Below are 18122 nucleotides of genomic sequence, written 5' to 3' on the forward strand. Positions count from 1 at the left end.
AGAAACAATTTTCTCATAGACAAGATACAACAAACAGAACAGGAATTTGCCTGGGACACTTTGTTAATAACCTCATCTAATCATTCAGATTCTGTTTCTGAAAGAAAAATTTAAAAGGAGTGCAAGAAATTGAACATCAATACTGTGTTACTGGACTGTATCATCTAATCATCTTTTCCTTTGAAAGAGTTTAACTGATCTGCTTATATTTTCATTTACAGACTAAGAGGATTGGACTGCAAAATTAGAAGACGCTATTTTGCTTTTTTTTTTCCCCTCCTTAACCTATGAGTTTTCATGAATTTTCTAATAGACCTGCTAAAAATACATTTAAAAATACTATTACAGAACCTGCAGGACTTCCAAGGAAAAAAAACCCAACCAGGATGTCATGGTTTAAACCCAGTCAGCCATAAATCATGCAGTCGCTCTCCCACTCCTCCCACTTCTTGCCCTCCCCATGCTCCCGAAGGGATGGGGAAGAAAAACAGAAGAATGCAACTCCCACGGGTTGAGATAAGAACAGTTTAGTAACTAAGGTATAACACAAATCACTACTGCTGCCACTAATAATGATAAAGGAAATAACAAGGGAAGAGAATACAACACCTCACCACCTGCCGACTGATAACTTGCCCCTCCTGGACCGAGCACCGACCAGTACCTAGTCCAACCACTCAAAGCACTAGCCCTTATGTGTAACCCTCCATTACATCCTGGGCATGACGTGCTGTGGTATGGAATACTTCTTTGGTCAGTTTGGGTCAGGTGTCCTTTCTCTGCTCCCTCCCAGCTTCCTCTCCTCCCTGGCAGAGCATGAAGCTCACAAAGTCCTTGGTCAGACTAAACACTTGAGCAGTAACTAAAAACATCAGTGTTATCAGAGCTGTTCCCAGGCCAAAAGTCAAAAACACAGTGCTGCACCAGCTACTAAGGAGAAAAAATGACTGCTACTGCTGAACCCAGGACATTATCCACCCCTTATTCCATACCATTCATGTCATGCTCAGATCCCACATTTGCAATATACCATCACTCTTATCTCAGTGCACTCTTATCTTAGTGCATGGACCAGTCCCTATAAAGCTGCTGAGTCCATCTGGTCCATGATGATGGGCTCCATCTCTTGTAACAGTCTTTCAGAGCAGGAGAAGCTGTTTGCAGTGTTCACACTCTTGAATAACCTGGGCAATAGTGTCCACTGCTAAGTCCGCCCCTCGATCATGATTCCATCTATATGTTGCATCTCTGCCCTGATGGCCTGAAGTGCCATGGGCCCACCAGGCCCGAAATAATTCACCCTCCCCTTCAGCAGTTTCTGCAACTTGTCGCTGGGGACTCCATACAGCTGCCTTCCATCTCCGACGCTTCCAGAGCAGTGGAGGGGCCCAGTGGACTAGATACTTGCCCATACTGTCTCACACATCTGGCCATTCATGACTGTCCAGCCTTGGGGAAAATCTCCTGGTCCTCCTATATCATCGTCTAACCCTAGACAAGACCCAAACCTGACTCTGCTTAACTTTTGAGATCAGACAAAATGGTCGTGGGTAGAACACACTCTTTATGTGTGCCAACATGCTAATCCCCATCACAATCAGCAGGAAAGTCCCAAGGGTACCCAAAGGCCATTCAAAACGATGCTGCTGTACTTGTCACTGGGGCTGGTGTAGCTGCTGTGCTTGCCAGCTATTCCACCACCAGCTTCTCTTTTTCTGAGTCCAGATCTTCCTCCTCTGCCTTGCTGGGAAATGCTGTGTGGTCTCCTGCGCCCTCCACTTGTCCCGGGTGCCCGAGGCTGGACCTAGCTGAGGCTCCCAAAGGGGATATCTTGCTCTCCGCATCCTCCTGGTGCTTGGCGGGCAGCTTCCGGGGAATGCTCTCGGCCGTCGCGGGGCTCGGCTCCTCCGGGGGGCTCGGCTCCTCCGTCGCCTCCTCCCACTGCTCAGCAGCCGCCTCTTCCCACTGCTCAGCAGCCGCCTCCTTCTGCTCTTCGACCGCCCCGACCTCCTCCACCGGATGCCACTCCCTGCTGGCCTCCGGCCCCGCTCCCGCCGCCGCTTGGTCCCCGGGGCCGCTCTCCCGGGCCGCTTCGGCCGCCGCTAGCTCCCGGGGCCGCTCCCCCTCGGCTCCCCGCAGCCTCATGAAGACGGAGGCGAGGATGAGGGCCAGGACAGTGAAGAGCAGCAGGATGGCCAGGTACAAGTCCACGGCCACGTCCGTCCCACCCTGCTTCTGGAGCCCGCCCGTATTACAAGTCATTGCCATGAAGTACAGTGAGACAAGAACCTTAGCCCAAGCCCCACACTTGATAAACACTAACACAGCAAATACCTGCTCTAAGTTACAACATTCTGAAACAGATCAAGAGAAACAAATTTGAGAGCCAATAAATCAGCATTGTGACAAGTGACTATTAATCCAGTCAGATCTGTCGTTATCTCAACCCCTCGAGCCCCACATTAGGTGCCAAAAACTGTGTTCTCTTTCAGTGTTATCAGCATTGTTCCCAGGCTGAAAGTCAAAAACACAGCACTGCACCAGCTGCTAAGGAGAAAATTGACTGCTACTGCTGAACCCAGGACACAGGAGAACATGAGAACAGTGCTCATATGTGTATGTGCATGTATGTGTATTTATATCACCTGTGTACAGATTTGAGAAAGCAGCAGCTCAGACAGAAAGATCATGATCTGAAAACAAAATTCAGACTGCAGTAAGAATGAGACCATTGAATCATTCAAGTGCAATGATAGGTTGGAACAAGGAAGCATCTGACAACCAGGAGACAACTCGGTGTCAGGAGAAATGCCCATACCTTGCACAAAATAAATGAAAAATAGCAATAGTAAGTGCTGTGCACATAATTAAAAGATTTAGTAATGCAGACTTTTAAAAGAAATATTCAAAAGGTACTCCACTGCCACCATCTTCATCCTGGAATATCAGGTGCATCATTATGTCAAGTCAACTTTTAGACCAGAACCTAGACCATATACTCCTTTCTAACCCTAACTACTGAAAGGCTGGAACCAACTTCTTACACTGTTTGTATGACAAAAGACTAATAGGAAATTGATTCCCAGAGAAGCATCCTGTCGTGGTTTAAACCCAGCCGGTAACTCAGAACCACACAGAGGGATGGGAAGGAGAATCAAGCAGTGATCTGGGCCTTCCAAGTGACTCCCCACAGTTTATATAATACTTGGCATGATGTGCCATGGTATGGCTTTGGCTACTTTGGGTCAGGTGTCTTGTCTCTGCTTCCTCCCAGATTGCCATGCCTGTCCACGCTCGTAGAGCATGAGACTGAAAAGTCCTCGATCACAGTAAGCAATACATAGCAACAACTCAAAACATTGGTGCGTTATCAGCATTGTTCTCAGGCAAAAGTTGAAAACACAGCACTGCACCAGCTACTAAGGAGAAAAATGAATGCTACTGCTGAACCCAGGACAAATCCTCGGTTTGATTTTTTTTTTTTTTTAAAGTCTTAATATTCCATTTTAGAGCTTAACACTAAAATTTAACTTTTGCTGCTGAAATCCACAGATTTAATCCTTACACAAACAGCATTATTTTCACATATTGAGGCTGACATCATGGGTAGTCAAAGAATATGTTTAATAAAAAATAATTAAACTTCCATTTGCTCTATAGAACATCATAGAAAGTAATTCAATAAATTACAAATGACTTTTTAAGACACTTGATCAACTACAGAAAGCAAATTCAGACTACACAGAACACAACTGGCAAATATTGCAAATGTCCAAAAAAACCAACCCTGGACTAAGACTTGAATCATGAAGCCTGAAACAAGGGATAGAAATACAAGGCGATAACAGCTAAAGGATCTTTTAGTAACTACCAACACACGCTTTATCATCACCTTGGATATCCTTTTAATTTTAACTTCAGTATCAATGTAATTCTACTGAGGTTTCCTTATAACCCTTAACTTTATACAACTGTATTTGCATATAGTTTAGCTGATAGTGGGACATTTTTTTCCCTTCGAGTTCAAACAGATTAAAAATAAATCCAATATATTACGCTCAATCTACACCAGCCTTTGTTAATTGAAACTGCAATTGCCTTATTACATAGAAAGAATCACTAGAATGGTAACCAAACTCACTTGACTATAATTAGGAAAATATTTTCTTTCAGAAATATTATATAAATTAGGTTTTAGTCACAAGATTTAGGATTTGTTTTGAGGGGGAAGGGTGTGAAGTGATGGTATTGTTGACATACTCCAGCAGCAAACTAATAACTGTTTGTAAAACTTTGGCTATTTCATAGATGCATCCTAGTTAATTAAAAGTGCTATATTACAAACAGCAAAATATGAAGTACTACATTTTTTATTTTTTTTCCCCATGATGAAGAATTGCTACTCCCTTCTCTTGGCAGTTTTTAATTTTCACTATTGCTAAGACACTGCATAAAGGGCCAAAAATCAGAATATTATTTGGGAAAATATGTAACTAGCACAATCCAAATGGTACTTGTATAATTGTGTAATTACATGTAATACTGCTTCTAATCATGGGACTAGTTATTTTGCACATAAAGTTATATTTCATTGGTAAAGTTCTTAATAAAACCCACAGTTTTACTGTGCAAGCAAGCAACGGAACTATATCAAAATATACAGTTGTGGGATTTTTTAGTTTTTTTTTTTTTTTTGTGGTGTTTTTTTATTTATTTATCCCTTTGTAAAGATTTATCAATGACTTCTACTATTACCTGTATCTATTTCCTCTTAATACTTGCCTATTCTTAGACAAGGTCAACTGAAGTTTCGGTCAGCTCTGAACTTCGGTAAATGTGAATCTGGGCCTCGACTGCGACAGAGTAATAGCAGCTTAAGAAGGGGGAGGAATCGTCACATATCAAATCTTAGACAGATTTTTATATAGTAATTGTTCTAAGGATTTGGAATTAGACAGATGCCTTCTGCCCTGTTACTGTGGTTTCTAGGAATAATTTGTCTTCCTTACTATTCAAAGTGCTTTTTCTTCAGTAGGTAACTCAGCATAATATATGAAGTGATATACCAATAATGATTTTGAGTAATATTTAGTCAGATTTAAATCTTCAGAGAAGTTTAAACTCAAAAGGAGTTCAAAACTATCTATACTTTATTTATCATTATCAAAACTGGCAACTCCAGGAGGTTTTATGACGTAAGACACAAATAGAAATCTACACAAAGCAAACAAACAATTTTTACATGAAGTATTCGGTGCTGAAAGGTCTTTTCAGTGGCACTTTATGACAGTCTGCCTCTTCTGAGACTTGGGGAAACTACTCCTCATTTTGGGACTTGCAATTCTGCAGAGGGAGCCCAAAACTTTGCAAGGTGTAAACTAAATAGACCTACATGGTGTCAAGTAGTATGAGATAAAACAGGTTTTGCTTTAAGTTCCCCTTAGCGCTGTCAAAACAGAACAGTTGTAATAAAGGGAAAAAAAAACAAAACAAACAAACCCAACAGTCTTAACTCAGATTTTAACATGATATACAGGATGTGTTTAGAAAACAAAACCTGAAAACAAGTAATAGAAACCAATGTAAACTTCCTAAACTAACTCAGCTGAGGTAACAGGTAGCCAGTTTAATTGGCTAATTTGGAAAAATTTTTCTTCTTTTAAACACGCTTGTACCTGAATTGGAAACAGTAGTGCATCACAACACTAGAGCATTTTCATGTAATTAAAGCAATGGATGGTGATGTAGATTCTACAGCTTTCATGACATTCATTAGCTGCCCAAATTATTGCTGAGTTTTGATCTGTAAATTATAGGTGTCAAGGAGGCTGTAAAATTATATTCAAATTAAATCAAATATGCATAAAGTATTCTGTGTTCACTGCAAATATATTAAATATACAGCTCTTAATTGAGCATTTTCATAAAATTAACCCCCCAACAAAATTATAATGCATTTTGTTGTAATTTTACACCATTGTGTATTTGATAGTACATACAAGTTTGGAAACTTATGAACTTCAAGAAATATTACATGCAAAATGTCTCTGAAAGCAGTTTGCACTTCTAAACAAATATTGAAATGTTCGGTTAGTAAATCACTGATGCACTCAACACTAGGTTATTTACAACAAAATAATTAAAGAATAAATTCAAAATCAGTTTATAATTTAAGTGCAGAGTCTGGGGTCAGTCTTCATCACTAGAATCTGAATCCTCAGATGAAGACGATGTACTATCAGATCCAGATGAAGCATCTGCTTTCTCTGAACCCTCATCTGTGCTGTTTTCATTGTGAGAGCTTGGTTCTGTTCCCTCTTTGTCTTCCTCATCTCTGACCCTTGAATTTTCCTCCTTTTCTTCTGTAAGCTTTGCTGAGCTTGTATCATTGCTTTCACTGTTCTGTACATCAAAAATATTAGACTGAGACAAAGCTGGGATATGAAGATTAAGGCCTGGAGTGAGAAGCATCCCTGGGTAAATTATGTTGGACAAAAGTAAAGGGTTAAGAGAGAGGGGACTGGCAGCTGCAGCAGCAGAGGATGTTGAAGGAGAACTTGAAACAGAATTTTCACCACCAGCATCTGTATTTTGGTCTTCTGTCCTTTCTTTCTTTGTATCTGCCTCCTTTGAATCACTTCCCTTTTTTTCCTCTGAAATAGATTCTGTAGACTTTGTCAGAAGCCCTCCCATGCCCAGCAAGTTTTGTAATCCAACCATCCCCGACAACAGCATGGGGAACATGGCAGCCATGTTCTTAGCTTCTCCTCCAGCAGTTAAACCAGCCGGCATTCCCATTAATCCTGCTGTCACTTGCAGTGACTGCAGGTTTTGCTGTAAAGCCTGAAGACTGGGCAGATCCACTGTGGGAAGAAGTCCGTTAGCTAGCAGAGGGTTAACTGATATGCCTGTGGCAGGGGAAACTGCTGTAGCCTTAGCAATCTCACTTTTGGGGCGCCTTCCTCGCCGACTCACTTCTTCCCGCACAACAGGTCCAGTGAGAATACGGTCAAACATACCTTCTGGAAGAAACCCCTCCAAGAGACACATTGGGTATTGTTAGTATTTTGAAAGCTTAAAGATGGAAAAGGAAAAGCAAACAAAAGACCCAAGCATACAGTAGCAATATCAAAGATTATGCTGGTATGTTAGCACAGCAGCTTGATCTCCAGACAACTCACTGGAATTTGTGGTGACTTTGTGCTATCACATCTTAAACAACTGAACACCCATTTCCACAGTGAGGTCCACACAGGTGTCTTCTCAGACCCTCTGCCCCTCTGATAACTCATCCCTAGAGGCTTGTTTGCAGATCAAGCCAAATATAGCTAATTATAGGAGCAATCTCAATTCAAGATCTAACCCAGCACTGCTTTACATTATTACAACATTTAAATCATTTGTCAGTTTAACTAAAAAATTACTCAAATTTAAATGTGTGACTGTACACACACCAACAATCTCTGAGCCCTTTTTATTACTGCTAGTGTCTGTTTAACGTCCTCTTATTTCACCTCATCCATAAACTTAAGAATAAACACTGAAGACTCAAGTTCAATTAAAATGAGATTTAGAGCACTTCTTTTTAGTGCTTGCACAGTATTACTTCACCTCTGTAAGACCTCCTACCTAACAATGAAGAAAGAATTGTAGTGGATACTAACATTCTCTTCGAAATGCACTGTCTTAAAAATTCCTCTTATAAATGGCAATTACAAGATCAACTATTACCTCGATACTACAGTAGAGCCTTCTTTTTTCCCCTCAGCAAATATCTCTAATTTAAACTAACCTAATGAAACTAGAGGAATTCAGAGCTCATGCTGTTTTTCTGCCCTGTGCATAACCACTAAATTCTAAAAGTAATTGTGCTGTTATTTATACCTCTATTCACTGCAGTCCAATCCTGTTCCTAGTTACCTATTTTTCTACCAGAATGTCCCACAAGGGTACTGGAGAGACTGGCATTTAGAACTTCATAGAAAGATTACAGGTTCTGTTGACAGTGAACTAGAAAAAAGATTTAACTTGGTCATTTCTTTGCCAGAGGCTGAAAGTGTAGCATAAATATACTTCTGATGAGTTATAGTAGGCGAGGAAACAGACTTCGCAAGAATGTTGACAAAACCATCTTCACTCCTGTTAGACACATGGAATGGAAGAGTAACTGGGTTACCCAGAAACCCTTTTCAGTTTACAACACAACTTTTTAAAATTCAAAATATGCCCTTATCTTCAAGGCAAACAGGGAATGAACTCAGAACCATACACCACATTTGAGCCAATGACACTTAAAATGAAAGAGATACCAGCTATATAATAGTAGTAGAAAATAAATGTATTAATACTTGATTAAAATTTTGATTGAGGATAGTAATTTCTTAAAAGTGCACAATGAAATTTAATTAATTAAAAATAAAATATTTAAAATTATCTTAATCTTCCCAACTGTAGCTTTAAGAATAAGAAAGTATTCTGTGGCCTAATACTTTTCTTAAAAACCTTCAAAGGCTACATTTAAGAGATGAGAAAGTCACAGGCTCTATAAAGAGCCTTCACCCAAATCTCTAATTCGGGGTTACCAGCCACTGTCCTTCCCTTCCTCCTACTCACAGATGTGCCAAATAAACCAGTTTAGGGAACTGAGCTGGCATAAAAAAGCTAACATTGACTCACATTCCACATTTAATATAATATCAGAAATTAAAAGTATGCCTTTTGGCATGCCTTTTTTCCTGTTTGCCTTGTTGATTTTTAAGATACATTTCATGCCATGGTTATCTTGTTCTGCAAATACTCACAGACTGTTTTACAACTTCTCCCCAGTCAGGAGCCACTCCATACTCTGGATTTTCTTTCAAGAACCTGCACAAATCCTTCAGGGGAGGAGCAAATGCACCCCCAACCTGGGAAGCAGAAGACAGAAGTCAGGAAATACTTCTCATTCAATAAGAAGAAAGGGAGTATTCATACCTGACACTGTTTAATTTTTTTGGTGTTTTATTACAGAACAATACAAATAAAGTCTCACTTGAAATTATCAATGCATATGATATAGCTTTCCAGTGATTCTTCATGGTATAGGTGCGATACTCTTGATTTGTTCTAAACCTACTAAACTCAAACTCATCTATTAAACTTATACTTTGCAACTTTAATACTTCACATTCTGAATAACATTTAATAACAGAGATTATGAAAACAAGCAACAAATGGAAGAGCAACCACATGAATAGAGAACAATAGTGCCTGAGTCTTAGCAAGAAGGTTGTAACTACAAACCTGTTAAACCTTTCCTTTATCCACTAAACGAGTCCCATAATCTCAGTCAACTTGTAAAAATACTTCTATTAAGAGGCTCTGCTTCTCTTGTGAAATTATTTCTTGCATTTTTTTTCCATGAAAAAAAGTCTAAGATTGCAAGACAGCATGTCCTAATGATATCATAAGCAGGAAAGTCAGCTTTCAAATTAATCAGAGATATTGTTCATACCCAGAAAGAAAGGAGAAATGGTAGAAAGAAAGGAAAAAATTCCAGTTTCTACAGAGCTTTCTCTATAAACTGCAACTTAAATTCACATTCTCTAGGTTACTTTAAGTCCCCTCACCACCTACTACTAAATGCAGAACTGAACTAAAAGAGAAAATGAGTCAAACTGTGTTCGGTGATGCAGAGAAGCATGGGACAGGTTATAAATGGGAAAACAGATTAATAAACTAGAAGAGTCTCAACTATGGTATGGAAATCTATTAGAGAAAAAAAGCCATCATGAAAACAGACTTTTACAGCAAACAGGGATCAAATCTCTTACTCCTTGATCATCAACTTTGAAAAGATTCCTTGGGGCATGGCACACTGTAGAACAGCCCAGAGCTGTTTTTCAAGAGACTAGTACCACACAGGTTCCTCTCTAGAGCTGCTGTCTCAATGCACTGAAGAGATAAGAGACTCAAAATTCTGCCTGACCCTCCTCTATGGACGCACAAAGCTTTTGACCCTAATATAGCAACATAAAAACATTTCCTGCTTTCCCTACACCTGCTCTCTAACACAAAGAAAAGTACACAGTATCACAAGAGAAAATGTTCCATTCAGTGACATAATACCTCCAAGACTCCCACTGGACTACTGCTCTGGTACTAAAGCTACATTCAAAGGCACCATCCCATACCTCTGTCCAAACATGTTCAATAAACAGTCATACTCTGCATGCTTTTTTTGAATATTGACTTTTAGGCTTCCCCAATAACGCATTACACCTTTCCCAAGATTTGATTACCTGTTCAAAAATTTGAATTCAACACCTGGTCTCTAATCTTCTGCTTTTGTGCTTTTACACAAAAATTCCCCTTCTACGTTTGTTCCCGTTACACTACCTAAACAATGTGACTGAAAACAGGTATGTACGGGGGAACCATAAAGTTAAATGAATCAGGTTAGGGATGGAAAGGACCTTAAGATCATTTAGTTAAAACCCCCCTGCCATAGGCAAGGACACCTCACACTAAACCATGTCACCCAAGACTCCAACCAACCTGGCTTTGAACACTGCCAGGGATGGAGCATTCACAACTTCCCTGGGCAACCCATTCCAGCGCCTCACCAAGCTCACAGTAAAAAACTTATTCCTTATATCTAACCTAAATTTCCCATGTTGAAGTTTGAACCAATTGCCCCTTGTCCTATAACTACAGTCCCTAATGAAGAAGTCCCTCCGCAGCATCCTTGCAGGCTCCCTTCAGATACTGAAAGGCTAATAGCACCAACCACCTCATTGTTTTTCATGTGCCTTAGCATGGCTTCCAGGAGAATCTGCTCCAAGATTTTGCCAGGCACAGAGGTGAGACTGACTGGTCTGTAATTCCCTGGGTCATCCATTTTCCACTTCTTGAAAATGGGGGTTATATTTCCCTTTTCCCAGTCATCGGGAACTTCACCTGACTGCCATGATTTTTCAAATATGATGGACAATGGCTTAGCGACTTCATTCGCCAACTCCTTCAGGAGCCAAGGATTGATTTCATCTGGTCCCATGGACTCATGCACATTCAGGTTAAAATGATCTTGACCCTGATCCCTTCATACAGTGGGCCTATGATCTTCATTCTCACAATCCCTGCATCTGCCCTCCACAACTTGTGTGTTGTGGTCAGAGCATTTGCCAGTGAAGACTGAGTCAAAGAAGTCATTAAGAACCTCAGCCTTCTCCAAATCCAGGGTAGCCAGTTCTCCTGATAGCTTCTAGAGAGAGCCCATGTTGTCAATAGTCTGTCATTATTTCCTACATACCTATAGAAACCTTTCCTGTTATCTTTCACATCCCTAGCCAAGTTGAATTCTAACTGGGCCTTAGCTTTCCCAACTTGGCCCCTAGCTTCCCAGACAACATCCCTGTATTCCTCCCAGGCTTCCTGTCCTTGCTTCCACCTTTTATAAGCCTCTTTTTTCCCCTCAAAGTTTCCTCAGCAGGTCCTTATCCATGTATGGAGGTCTCCTGGCCCTTCTGCTGCACTTCCTTCTAGTTGGGACACAACACTCCTGAGCTTGTAGCAGGTGATCCTTGAATATCAACCAACAGTCTTGGGCCCCCCTGCCCTCTAGGGCTTTATCCCATGGAACCTTACTAAGCAGGCTCCTGAAGAGGCCAAAGTCTGCTCTCTTGAAGTCCAGGACAGTGAGCTTGCTGCATGCTCTTCTCACTGTCCTGAGGATCTCAAACTCAACCATCTCATGATCACTACAGCCAAGGCTTCCCTGGAGTACCACATCTCCAACCAGTCCCTCCCTGCTGGTGAGCACGAGGTCAAGCATGGCACCTCTCCTTGTCAGCTCCTCTCTGCTCTCGTGAGACCTCACTTGGAGTATTGTGGGCAGTTCTGGTGTCCTCAACATAAAAAGGACATGGAACTATTGGAACAAGTCCAGAGGATGGCCACGAGGATGATCAGGGGACTGGAGCACCTCCCATATGAAGACAGGCTGAGAAAGTTGGGGCTGTTCAGCCTGGAGAAGAGAAGGCTGTGTGGAGACCTCATAACAGCCTTCCAGTATCTGAAGGGGGCCTACAGGGATGCTGGGGAGGGACTCTTCATTAGAAACTGTAGTGATAGGACAAGGTGTAATGGGTTAAAACTTAAAGATAGGAAGTTTAGATTAGATAAAATGAAGAAGTTCTTTACTGTGAGGGTGGTGAGGCACTGGAATGGATTGCCCAGGGAAGTGAATGCTCCATCCCTGGTGGTGCTCAAAGCCAGGTTGGACAGAGCCTTGTGTGACATGGTTTAGTGTGAGATGTCCCTGCCCATGGCAGGGGGGTTGGAGCTAGATGATCATAAGGTCCTTTCCAACCCTAACTATTGTATGATTCTAAGCATGGCACCTCTCCTTGTCATCTCCTCTATTACTTGCAAGAAAAAGTTGTCTTCCACACAATCGAGGAACCTCTTCGATGCCAGGATTTAAGCAATTCCAATGGATAATTTTCTATGTAGGATGCACTACCAATGTAATTGTAATCACGTGCAGAAGTAGTAATGAAAGATGTACAAAAAATTTAGAACTTACGAGAACGTTGCTGCTTTGATCAGAATAATGTGCAATTTAGTGGTCATGCCTCTGCATTAGTCAATGACAATTTTGCAATAGATCAAGTGTTCAGTTCAATCTGAACATAAACAACAAAGTAAATTTCTAACTGGATCTTAACATATTTTCATAGTTGCAAAACATTTACTAGAAGATTGTCATTGACTTTCTTGCTCTGTGAGAAAGCTTTTCAACAAAACCCTTTAATCTGTACACAATTGTTTAGCAAGGGTAGTATACAGAGTTCTTCATTTCAGATAACTTTTCCTTTGGGAACATTAGAATGGGAACAGTATGATAAATACCTTTCTTGCGTTTCTTCTATTTATGAGCTGAACACGTTCTTCACCAGTCAAACTGTTAATATCCAGCTTATTAGGGTTGCGACAACGGTGTCTTTTTTGTTTGGGCCTCCCATCATGCAGCTGCATCCTCTGTTATAAAGTAATCAAAAAGCCCAATATCTTTCTGGTATAACTGTTTTAAAAATGCTAAGATACCCATGCATTCTTGAGTCAGGCATTCATTTGAAGTCACCATCGATTTCAAAACTTTTTTAATAGCCATAGTAATTTACTAATCACAGTCATGGAATATGCAGCCCAGTAAACAGCACTAAACCCTCTCTCTGATGCCTCTATCCGTTGCTCTGTTTTAATAAATTTTAGTTTTCAACAGTGCTTTGTCAGGAATGTTGCTACTGTTTTGTATTGTAACATCTTTATGGAGAAATGAGGTTATTATTCCAGATGTTGTATATATTGTTTTCCTACATTCTGTTCAACATTACCAAATCTCAAATTCAGAAGTAACATGATGTGAACATGATGATACCCACACAAACATCACTACCATAGCACTGTAATACAGGTATGGGTTACATCCCACGGTAAATTCTTGAGTCCTCTTGCACATCACTAATATGTGGTTACACATTTTCAGCTCCCATCATCAGTATCATGGTAACATGAGTTTTCTTATCTACGTTATTTTTTTAATCTTAGGTGCAATTAGACCAAGATCAAATGTCTTTGTTTAGTATTGCTTTCCTTGGCAGTTGAATTTGTGAAAGAGAAGGAAGGCTTGCAGAGGTTAAACTATGTAAAAAAAAAAAACCCAAACCCCGGACATTTTCCTTTTCTTAAACAAAATAGAATAACAAAGAAGGAATAATTCCGTGTAACATAGAATACAAATCCAAATACAGTTTGCAAGAAATGTTTTACTATTTAGCTGAAGCAGAGCTGAAAGGAATACTCACAGAAATACAAGCTCCTGAATCTTCAACATAGCCAGGATTTTCTTTAAGCCACCTTTCCAAATCTTTCCTTTTGGGGGCATCATCACCTGCAAGCCTTGTTCCATCTTTTAGGTTAATAACAGGAACTGGACTCTCTGCATCAAGCATGCCTTGGAACTGTGTGTGAGTGAGTGCTGGGTTTATTCCTGCAGCAACTTGACTGGAGTTAATACCTGGATTAACCTGGAGAAATTCAAGATATTTGATTAAGTTCTCCATAGAAAACAAACCATCACAACTATATCATGTATGATACAATGAAGGCCACAGTCCTGCAGATCATTATGCACACACTCAAGGACTAAGTGAGACTACTCATACCATAGATAGCGCCCTTTAAGTCTATACAACCAGGTCCTGTGACAGATTTTACAAGAAAGGATGTTAGAAGGTGTTGCTAGGTCAAATATCAAGTTCTTAATAACACGTTAATTACAGTTCATCAAAACTGGAATTAAACTTACTTTTTAAAAAGTTACCAGTACTGCATATATGTAACATTTACTAAAACTACAAGTTCTCATTTGTGTAGTCATGAGCCATCAGTGAAGAATTTCAGAAAAAAAAACGAAGCCTGCAGTTTTTGAATAATAACATTTTTGTTGTATGTTGACAGCTGGTTATATTCAGTTAAGGGATTAACAGTAATTTGGACCTTATTCTTGAATACCAAATCAAGTTTACTTACATGATTAGGCTGTTTATTTCTGTTTATAAAAGCAACATCAACTCCCTCCACATTCTTCCTTCTTCCTCTTCTCTTTTTGACTGCAGGCTGACTGTCAGCTATGACTCCATTGGCACTGGCTGTTAAGTGACTGCAAGTACCTAATTAATGATGCAATAAAGTCAGTGTTAGATGCTTGAGCTATTTATAAAAAAAAATGGCTGAATAAAAAAAGGAAATAAAATTATTTGAAATAGTTCAAGTGTATATAATTTCTACTTGTAACATCTAACAGAAATTGCCTATTGTTTATGGCTGTTTAAAACACTGTTAGTATCAGGCTCTGAAAAGCCACTCTACCACATTAGTTTCCTATTACTGTTCCCCTACCCCTTCCAAACAAATCTGTATAGGGAGGAGAGCTGTTAAAACCTGCTGACATCACACATGCACAGAGGCAGACATAACTAGATACATGTTTATAACAAGACCTTAATGGTATATTGCGAAAGAACAAGAAAGTAAAAAATTCAAGTGAAGGGTAGTATTTTTGTTTAAAGGAAATGTTCTCATCCTTGCATGTATGCAACCTCAATGAACTGAAGTCTTTTAATTAGAAGCCAGCCTAAATCAAGTACCCAACTCTAGCAATTTTGAGTATTTTAATCCAAATTTTAGCTTCTTACTTTAGGTTCATTTTCATTTATCAGTGTATACCTACTAATATTTCTAATGAAAATGAGATATAAGTGTTGGCTATAAGCTAAAAACTGGTTCTAGACTATCATCCTCCACTGTTTTTTTGTGTGAGACACAGGAAAGAATATGAAGAGTGCAAACTGACATGGGCATAAATCTCTAACTCTTCATCTTTATTTACAAATAAGCCGCAGTGAGTTCAGAGTTAAATCAATTACTGTCAGGGTACAGTGATGCACAACTTCATTATTCAAATCTTCTTGTGGGGGCGATTATAATACAGAAAAGGCATCATTCTAATAAAAGAACATTGCTGTAACTGACACTGTGAGAGAGTACTCATGTTGTCCAACCTTGTGCCTCAACTCAGGTGCCCAGTTTTCCTAACACACTGGAGAGGATTCCTTCAGACTACAGTTTAGAGCAAATAACACTGCACACACCTCTCATCCACTGCCTGTACATGGAGATCACTTGAAGAACCCAGAAGATAAGATTCAAAAACTAACTTTTATGCCCTCTGACATTTTACAAACCTGATTTGGGAAGTGATTTGGGGAAGTTAACAAGGCTGGTTTCTGAGGCATTCTGGAGTTCAGCCAGGTAGTGCTGTTGTCCCAGTGCACCTTCCTCGCTTTCAAATGGCCTTTTCTGAGACAGTCCCTGCTTCTGAAAGGTCAATTTCAAACCACCTTCCTGTTAAATAAATGCCAGGGTTAGAAGAGTCTATTCTGAAGCAGAAATGGCTACTTCATAATCAGTATTCTCACATAACAACAGTTACTCCAGAAGAATTGAGGAAGAATGAAAACATTGTATTAGATCTTAAAACAAGCCTGGCTTCTCCTCAATGTAAAAAACAAATCTGAACAGAAATTCCATGGAATTGCTTCTATGAATATAAATTTTAAATTACCTACTATTGTAACTGAAAAATCTAGACACTGAACAGCTGTCTACCTCAATAATCCAGTCTTAAAGAAATGCCAAACTCAATTACAAGAGGAAATTTTCATACATTTTTTTTATGTCCTATGAACAGGTCTCAAACTACAGGTAAGGAAAATGTTTGAAGCTTCTAGACTGCATGTAAAGTGGGAAATTTACATATAACCTTCTAAAAGGCCAGGCTTGCTGGATAGGACATGCTGAAATGTCTTTAAAAAAGCCAAACGGAAGAAATAACTTTTATTACTAACCAGACTTCTTAGAAACAGCATAAAATAGGCTGTCTGGAGAAGAATCAGAATGGCAAAACCTCAATTCAGAGAGAGAGAAATAGCAACAATTCCTTCCAGTGGCTTATGTAAATAAAAAAGGAAAAAAAAATCCCAACAAACAAACAAAAAACCCCAATAAAAATCTCACCAAAACCCCCAAACCAAAAAACCACCACTACCTGCCAAAAAACCCCAAAGCAAACCCAAAACCCAAATCCTCAATGCCCAGAAGCAGCAGACCCAAATACCCACAAACAAGTGTGTGAAAGAAGTGAGAGTGAGAGCAGGCAGCCACTTGCAAGTAAAGCATGCCGCACACCACAATCGCAATCAGGTCCTAGAGCAATAAAAATAAACATACGTCATTGATTTTCACTGTAAACTCCTTTTCTCGTACATGCTTCTTCACCTTTGACATCTGTGGTGACTGATCGTATTCTTCTTTAACACCTGCAAAAGGGGGTGGTGGTACACTGGGATCACTGTAACATGCAGATGCACCTGGGCTATTCAGAAGCTTGGTTGTGTAGAAAGAGGCCACTGTATTGCTGTCATAGCTTCTTCTTGATGAAGGCCATTTACCTTTCAAAAGTGTTTGACAAATACTGTCAAGCCGATTAATCATAACTCGATCCTAAAAACCAGAGAAAATATTTTCATAAATAATGCTTAACAACACTGTACACATTACATTTATTATCTTCTAATTCTAAAAGGAAGGGAAACAACAACATTTTTAATCACTGGACTGACTTAAAAGATTTTATTTTCTAAATTCCTGGATTTGTACCAATTGCCTGTAAAAGTTTGTGAAAGTCACCTCTGTAGTTAAATTTCACCACCTGTAAACAAGTATGCCATCGTTCTCATCACTTACTGTTATCACCTTTTCAAAGTATACTTTAAAATTTCACTGATTTCATGAATTCCCATATGGAATCATATAGTTAAATTTTAACATAGAAGCAGTATTACACCAGTGCTTCAGCCAGCCTATTCTTTAATGTGACTTAGGATCTTGCCATGTAGCTGAAGGAGTCCTACTACTATTCAAAAAGTTTTTTAAATATTTAGCTTAACTGATTTCTTGCTGTTTATTTTCTTACTTTTTTCTTGATTACTCTAAACAATTCCTCTCACAGACTTAAGATCATCCAAATATCTGATCTTAAATTACCTCACCTTAAACATCCTTCCTTTACATTTTTGTTTCCTATGTGCACGTTCTCCCTTTTACACATGCAGCTGTACAACCAATGTACAAAATGCTTTGTCATAATTTTACTTTAATTTACCATGAGGAAAATTCTGGGTTTTTTTCCAAGATCTCCCTACACCTCAGTGGTATGGTTTTAACATATTTAATGGAATACTAACGTCACAGCCCACCTGCCCCTCCAACTTTGGTTTTCAAAGTAGTATAATAAACTTGCCTTTGGCCAGTAGGATGCAGCCATCATGTATCCACCTTGTAGGAGATAACTGGAATTTGGTGTCCCATTGTTCATCTGGAAACTGTCTTGCGTCTCATCTTGTGTTGTACTCAGAGAGGCTACACTCTCTTCATCATATGCTTTTATATGACCGGCTCCTTCTGCTAAATAAAAACATTATCATCATTTGATGTCGTAAGGAAGTTAACACTCACTG

The 18122-nt window shown here is 39.5% G+C and overlaps 2 protein-coding genes across 4 annotated transcripts in view; both read right to left on the reverse strand.

Moving 5' to 3' along the window:
• Nucleotides 1–1704: 1704 nt before the first annotated feature.
• On the reverse strand, nt 1705–2262 carry LOC130596227 (coiled-coil domain-containing protein 96-like; the record flags this gene model as incomplete). Its single annotated transcript, XM_057403594.1, has 1 exon — nt 1705–2262. A coding segment is annotated over exon 1 (558 nt), but the record flags the coding sequence as incomplete, so codon positions are not given.
• A 2866-nt stretch (nt 2263–5128) lies between these two features.
• Nucleotides 5129–18122, reverse strand: part of LOC130596229 (chromodomain-helicase-DNA-binding protein 9-like) — a 103647-nt gene continuing 90653 nt past the window's right edge. For 2 of the 3 annotated variants that reach the window (XM_057403596.1, XM_057403597.1), the window contains 8 exons: nt 17906–18069; nt 16834–17106; nt 15789–15948; nt 14575–14714; nt 13848–14069; nt 12892–13020; nt 8802–8906; nt 5129–7035 (listed from right to left, as the gene is read on the reverse strand). In XM_057403596.1, coding sequence (XP_057259579.1) covers nt 6190–7035; nt 8802–8906; nt 12892–13020; nt 13848–14069; nt 14575–14714; nt 15789–15948; nt 16834–17106; nt 17906–18069 — 2039 coding nt within the window. In that variant the 3' untranslated portion in view covers nt 5129–6189. The remainder of the gene's footprint in view (nt 7036–8801; nt 8907–12891; nt 13021–13847; nt 14070–14574; nt 14715–15788; nt 15949–16833; nt 17107–17905; nt 18070–18122) is intronic. The other variant, XM_057403598.1, reaches the window with a different exon arrangement.

The sequence above is a fragment of the Pezoporus wallicus genome, unplaced genomic scaffold (genome assembly GCF_028554395.1).
Source record: "Pezoporus wallicus isolate ANWC-B61680 ecotype Strahan unplaced genomic scaffold, APGP_CSIRO_Pwel_v1 contig_7903, whole genome shotgun sequence".
NCBI lineage: Eukaryota > Metazoa > Chordata > Aves > Psittaciformes > Psittacidae > Pezoporus > Pezoporus wallicus.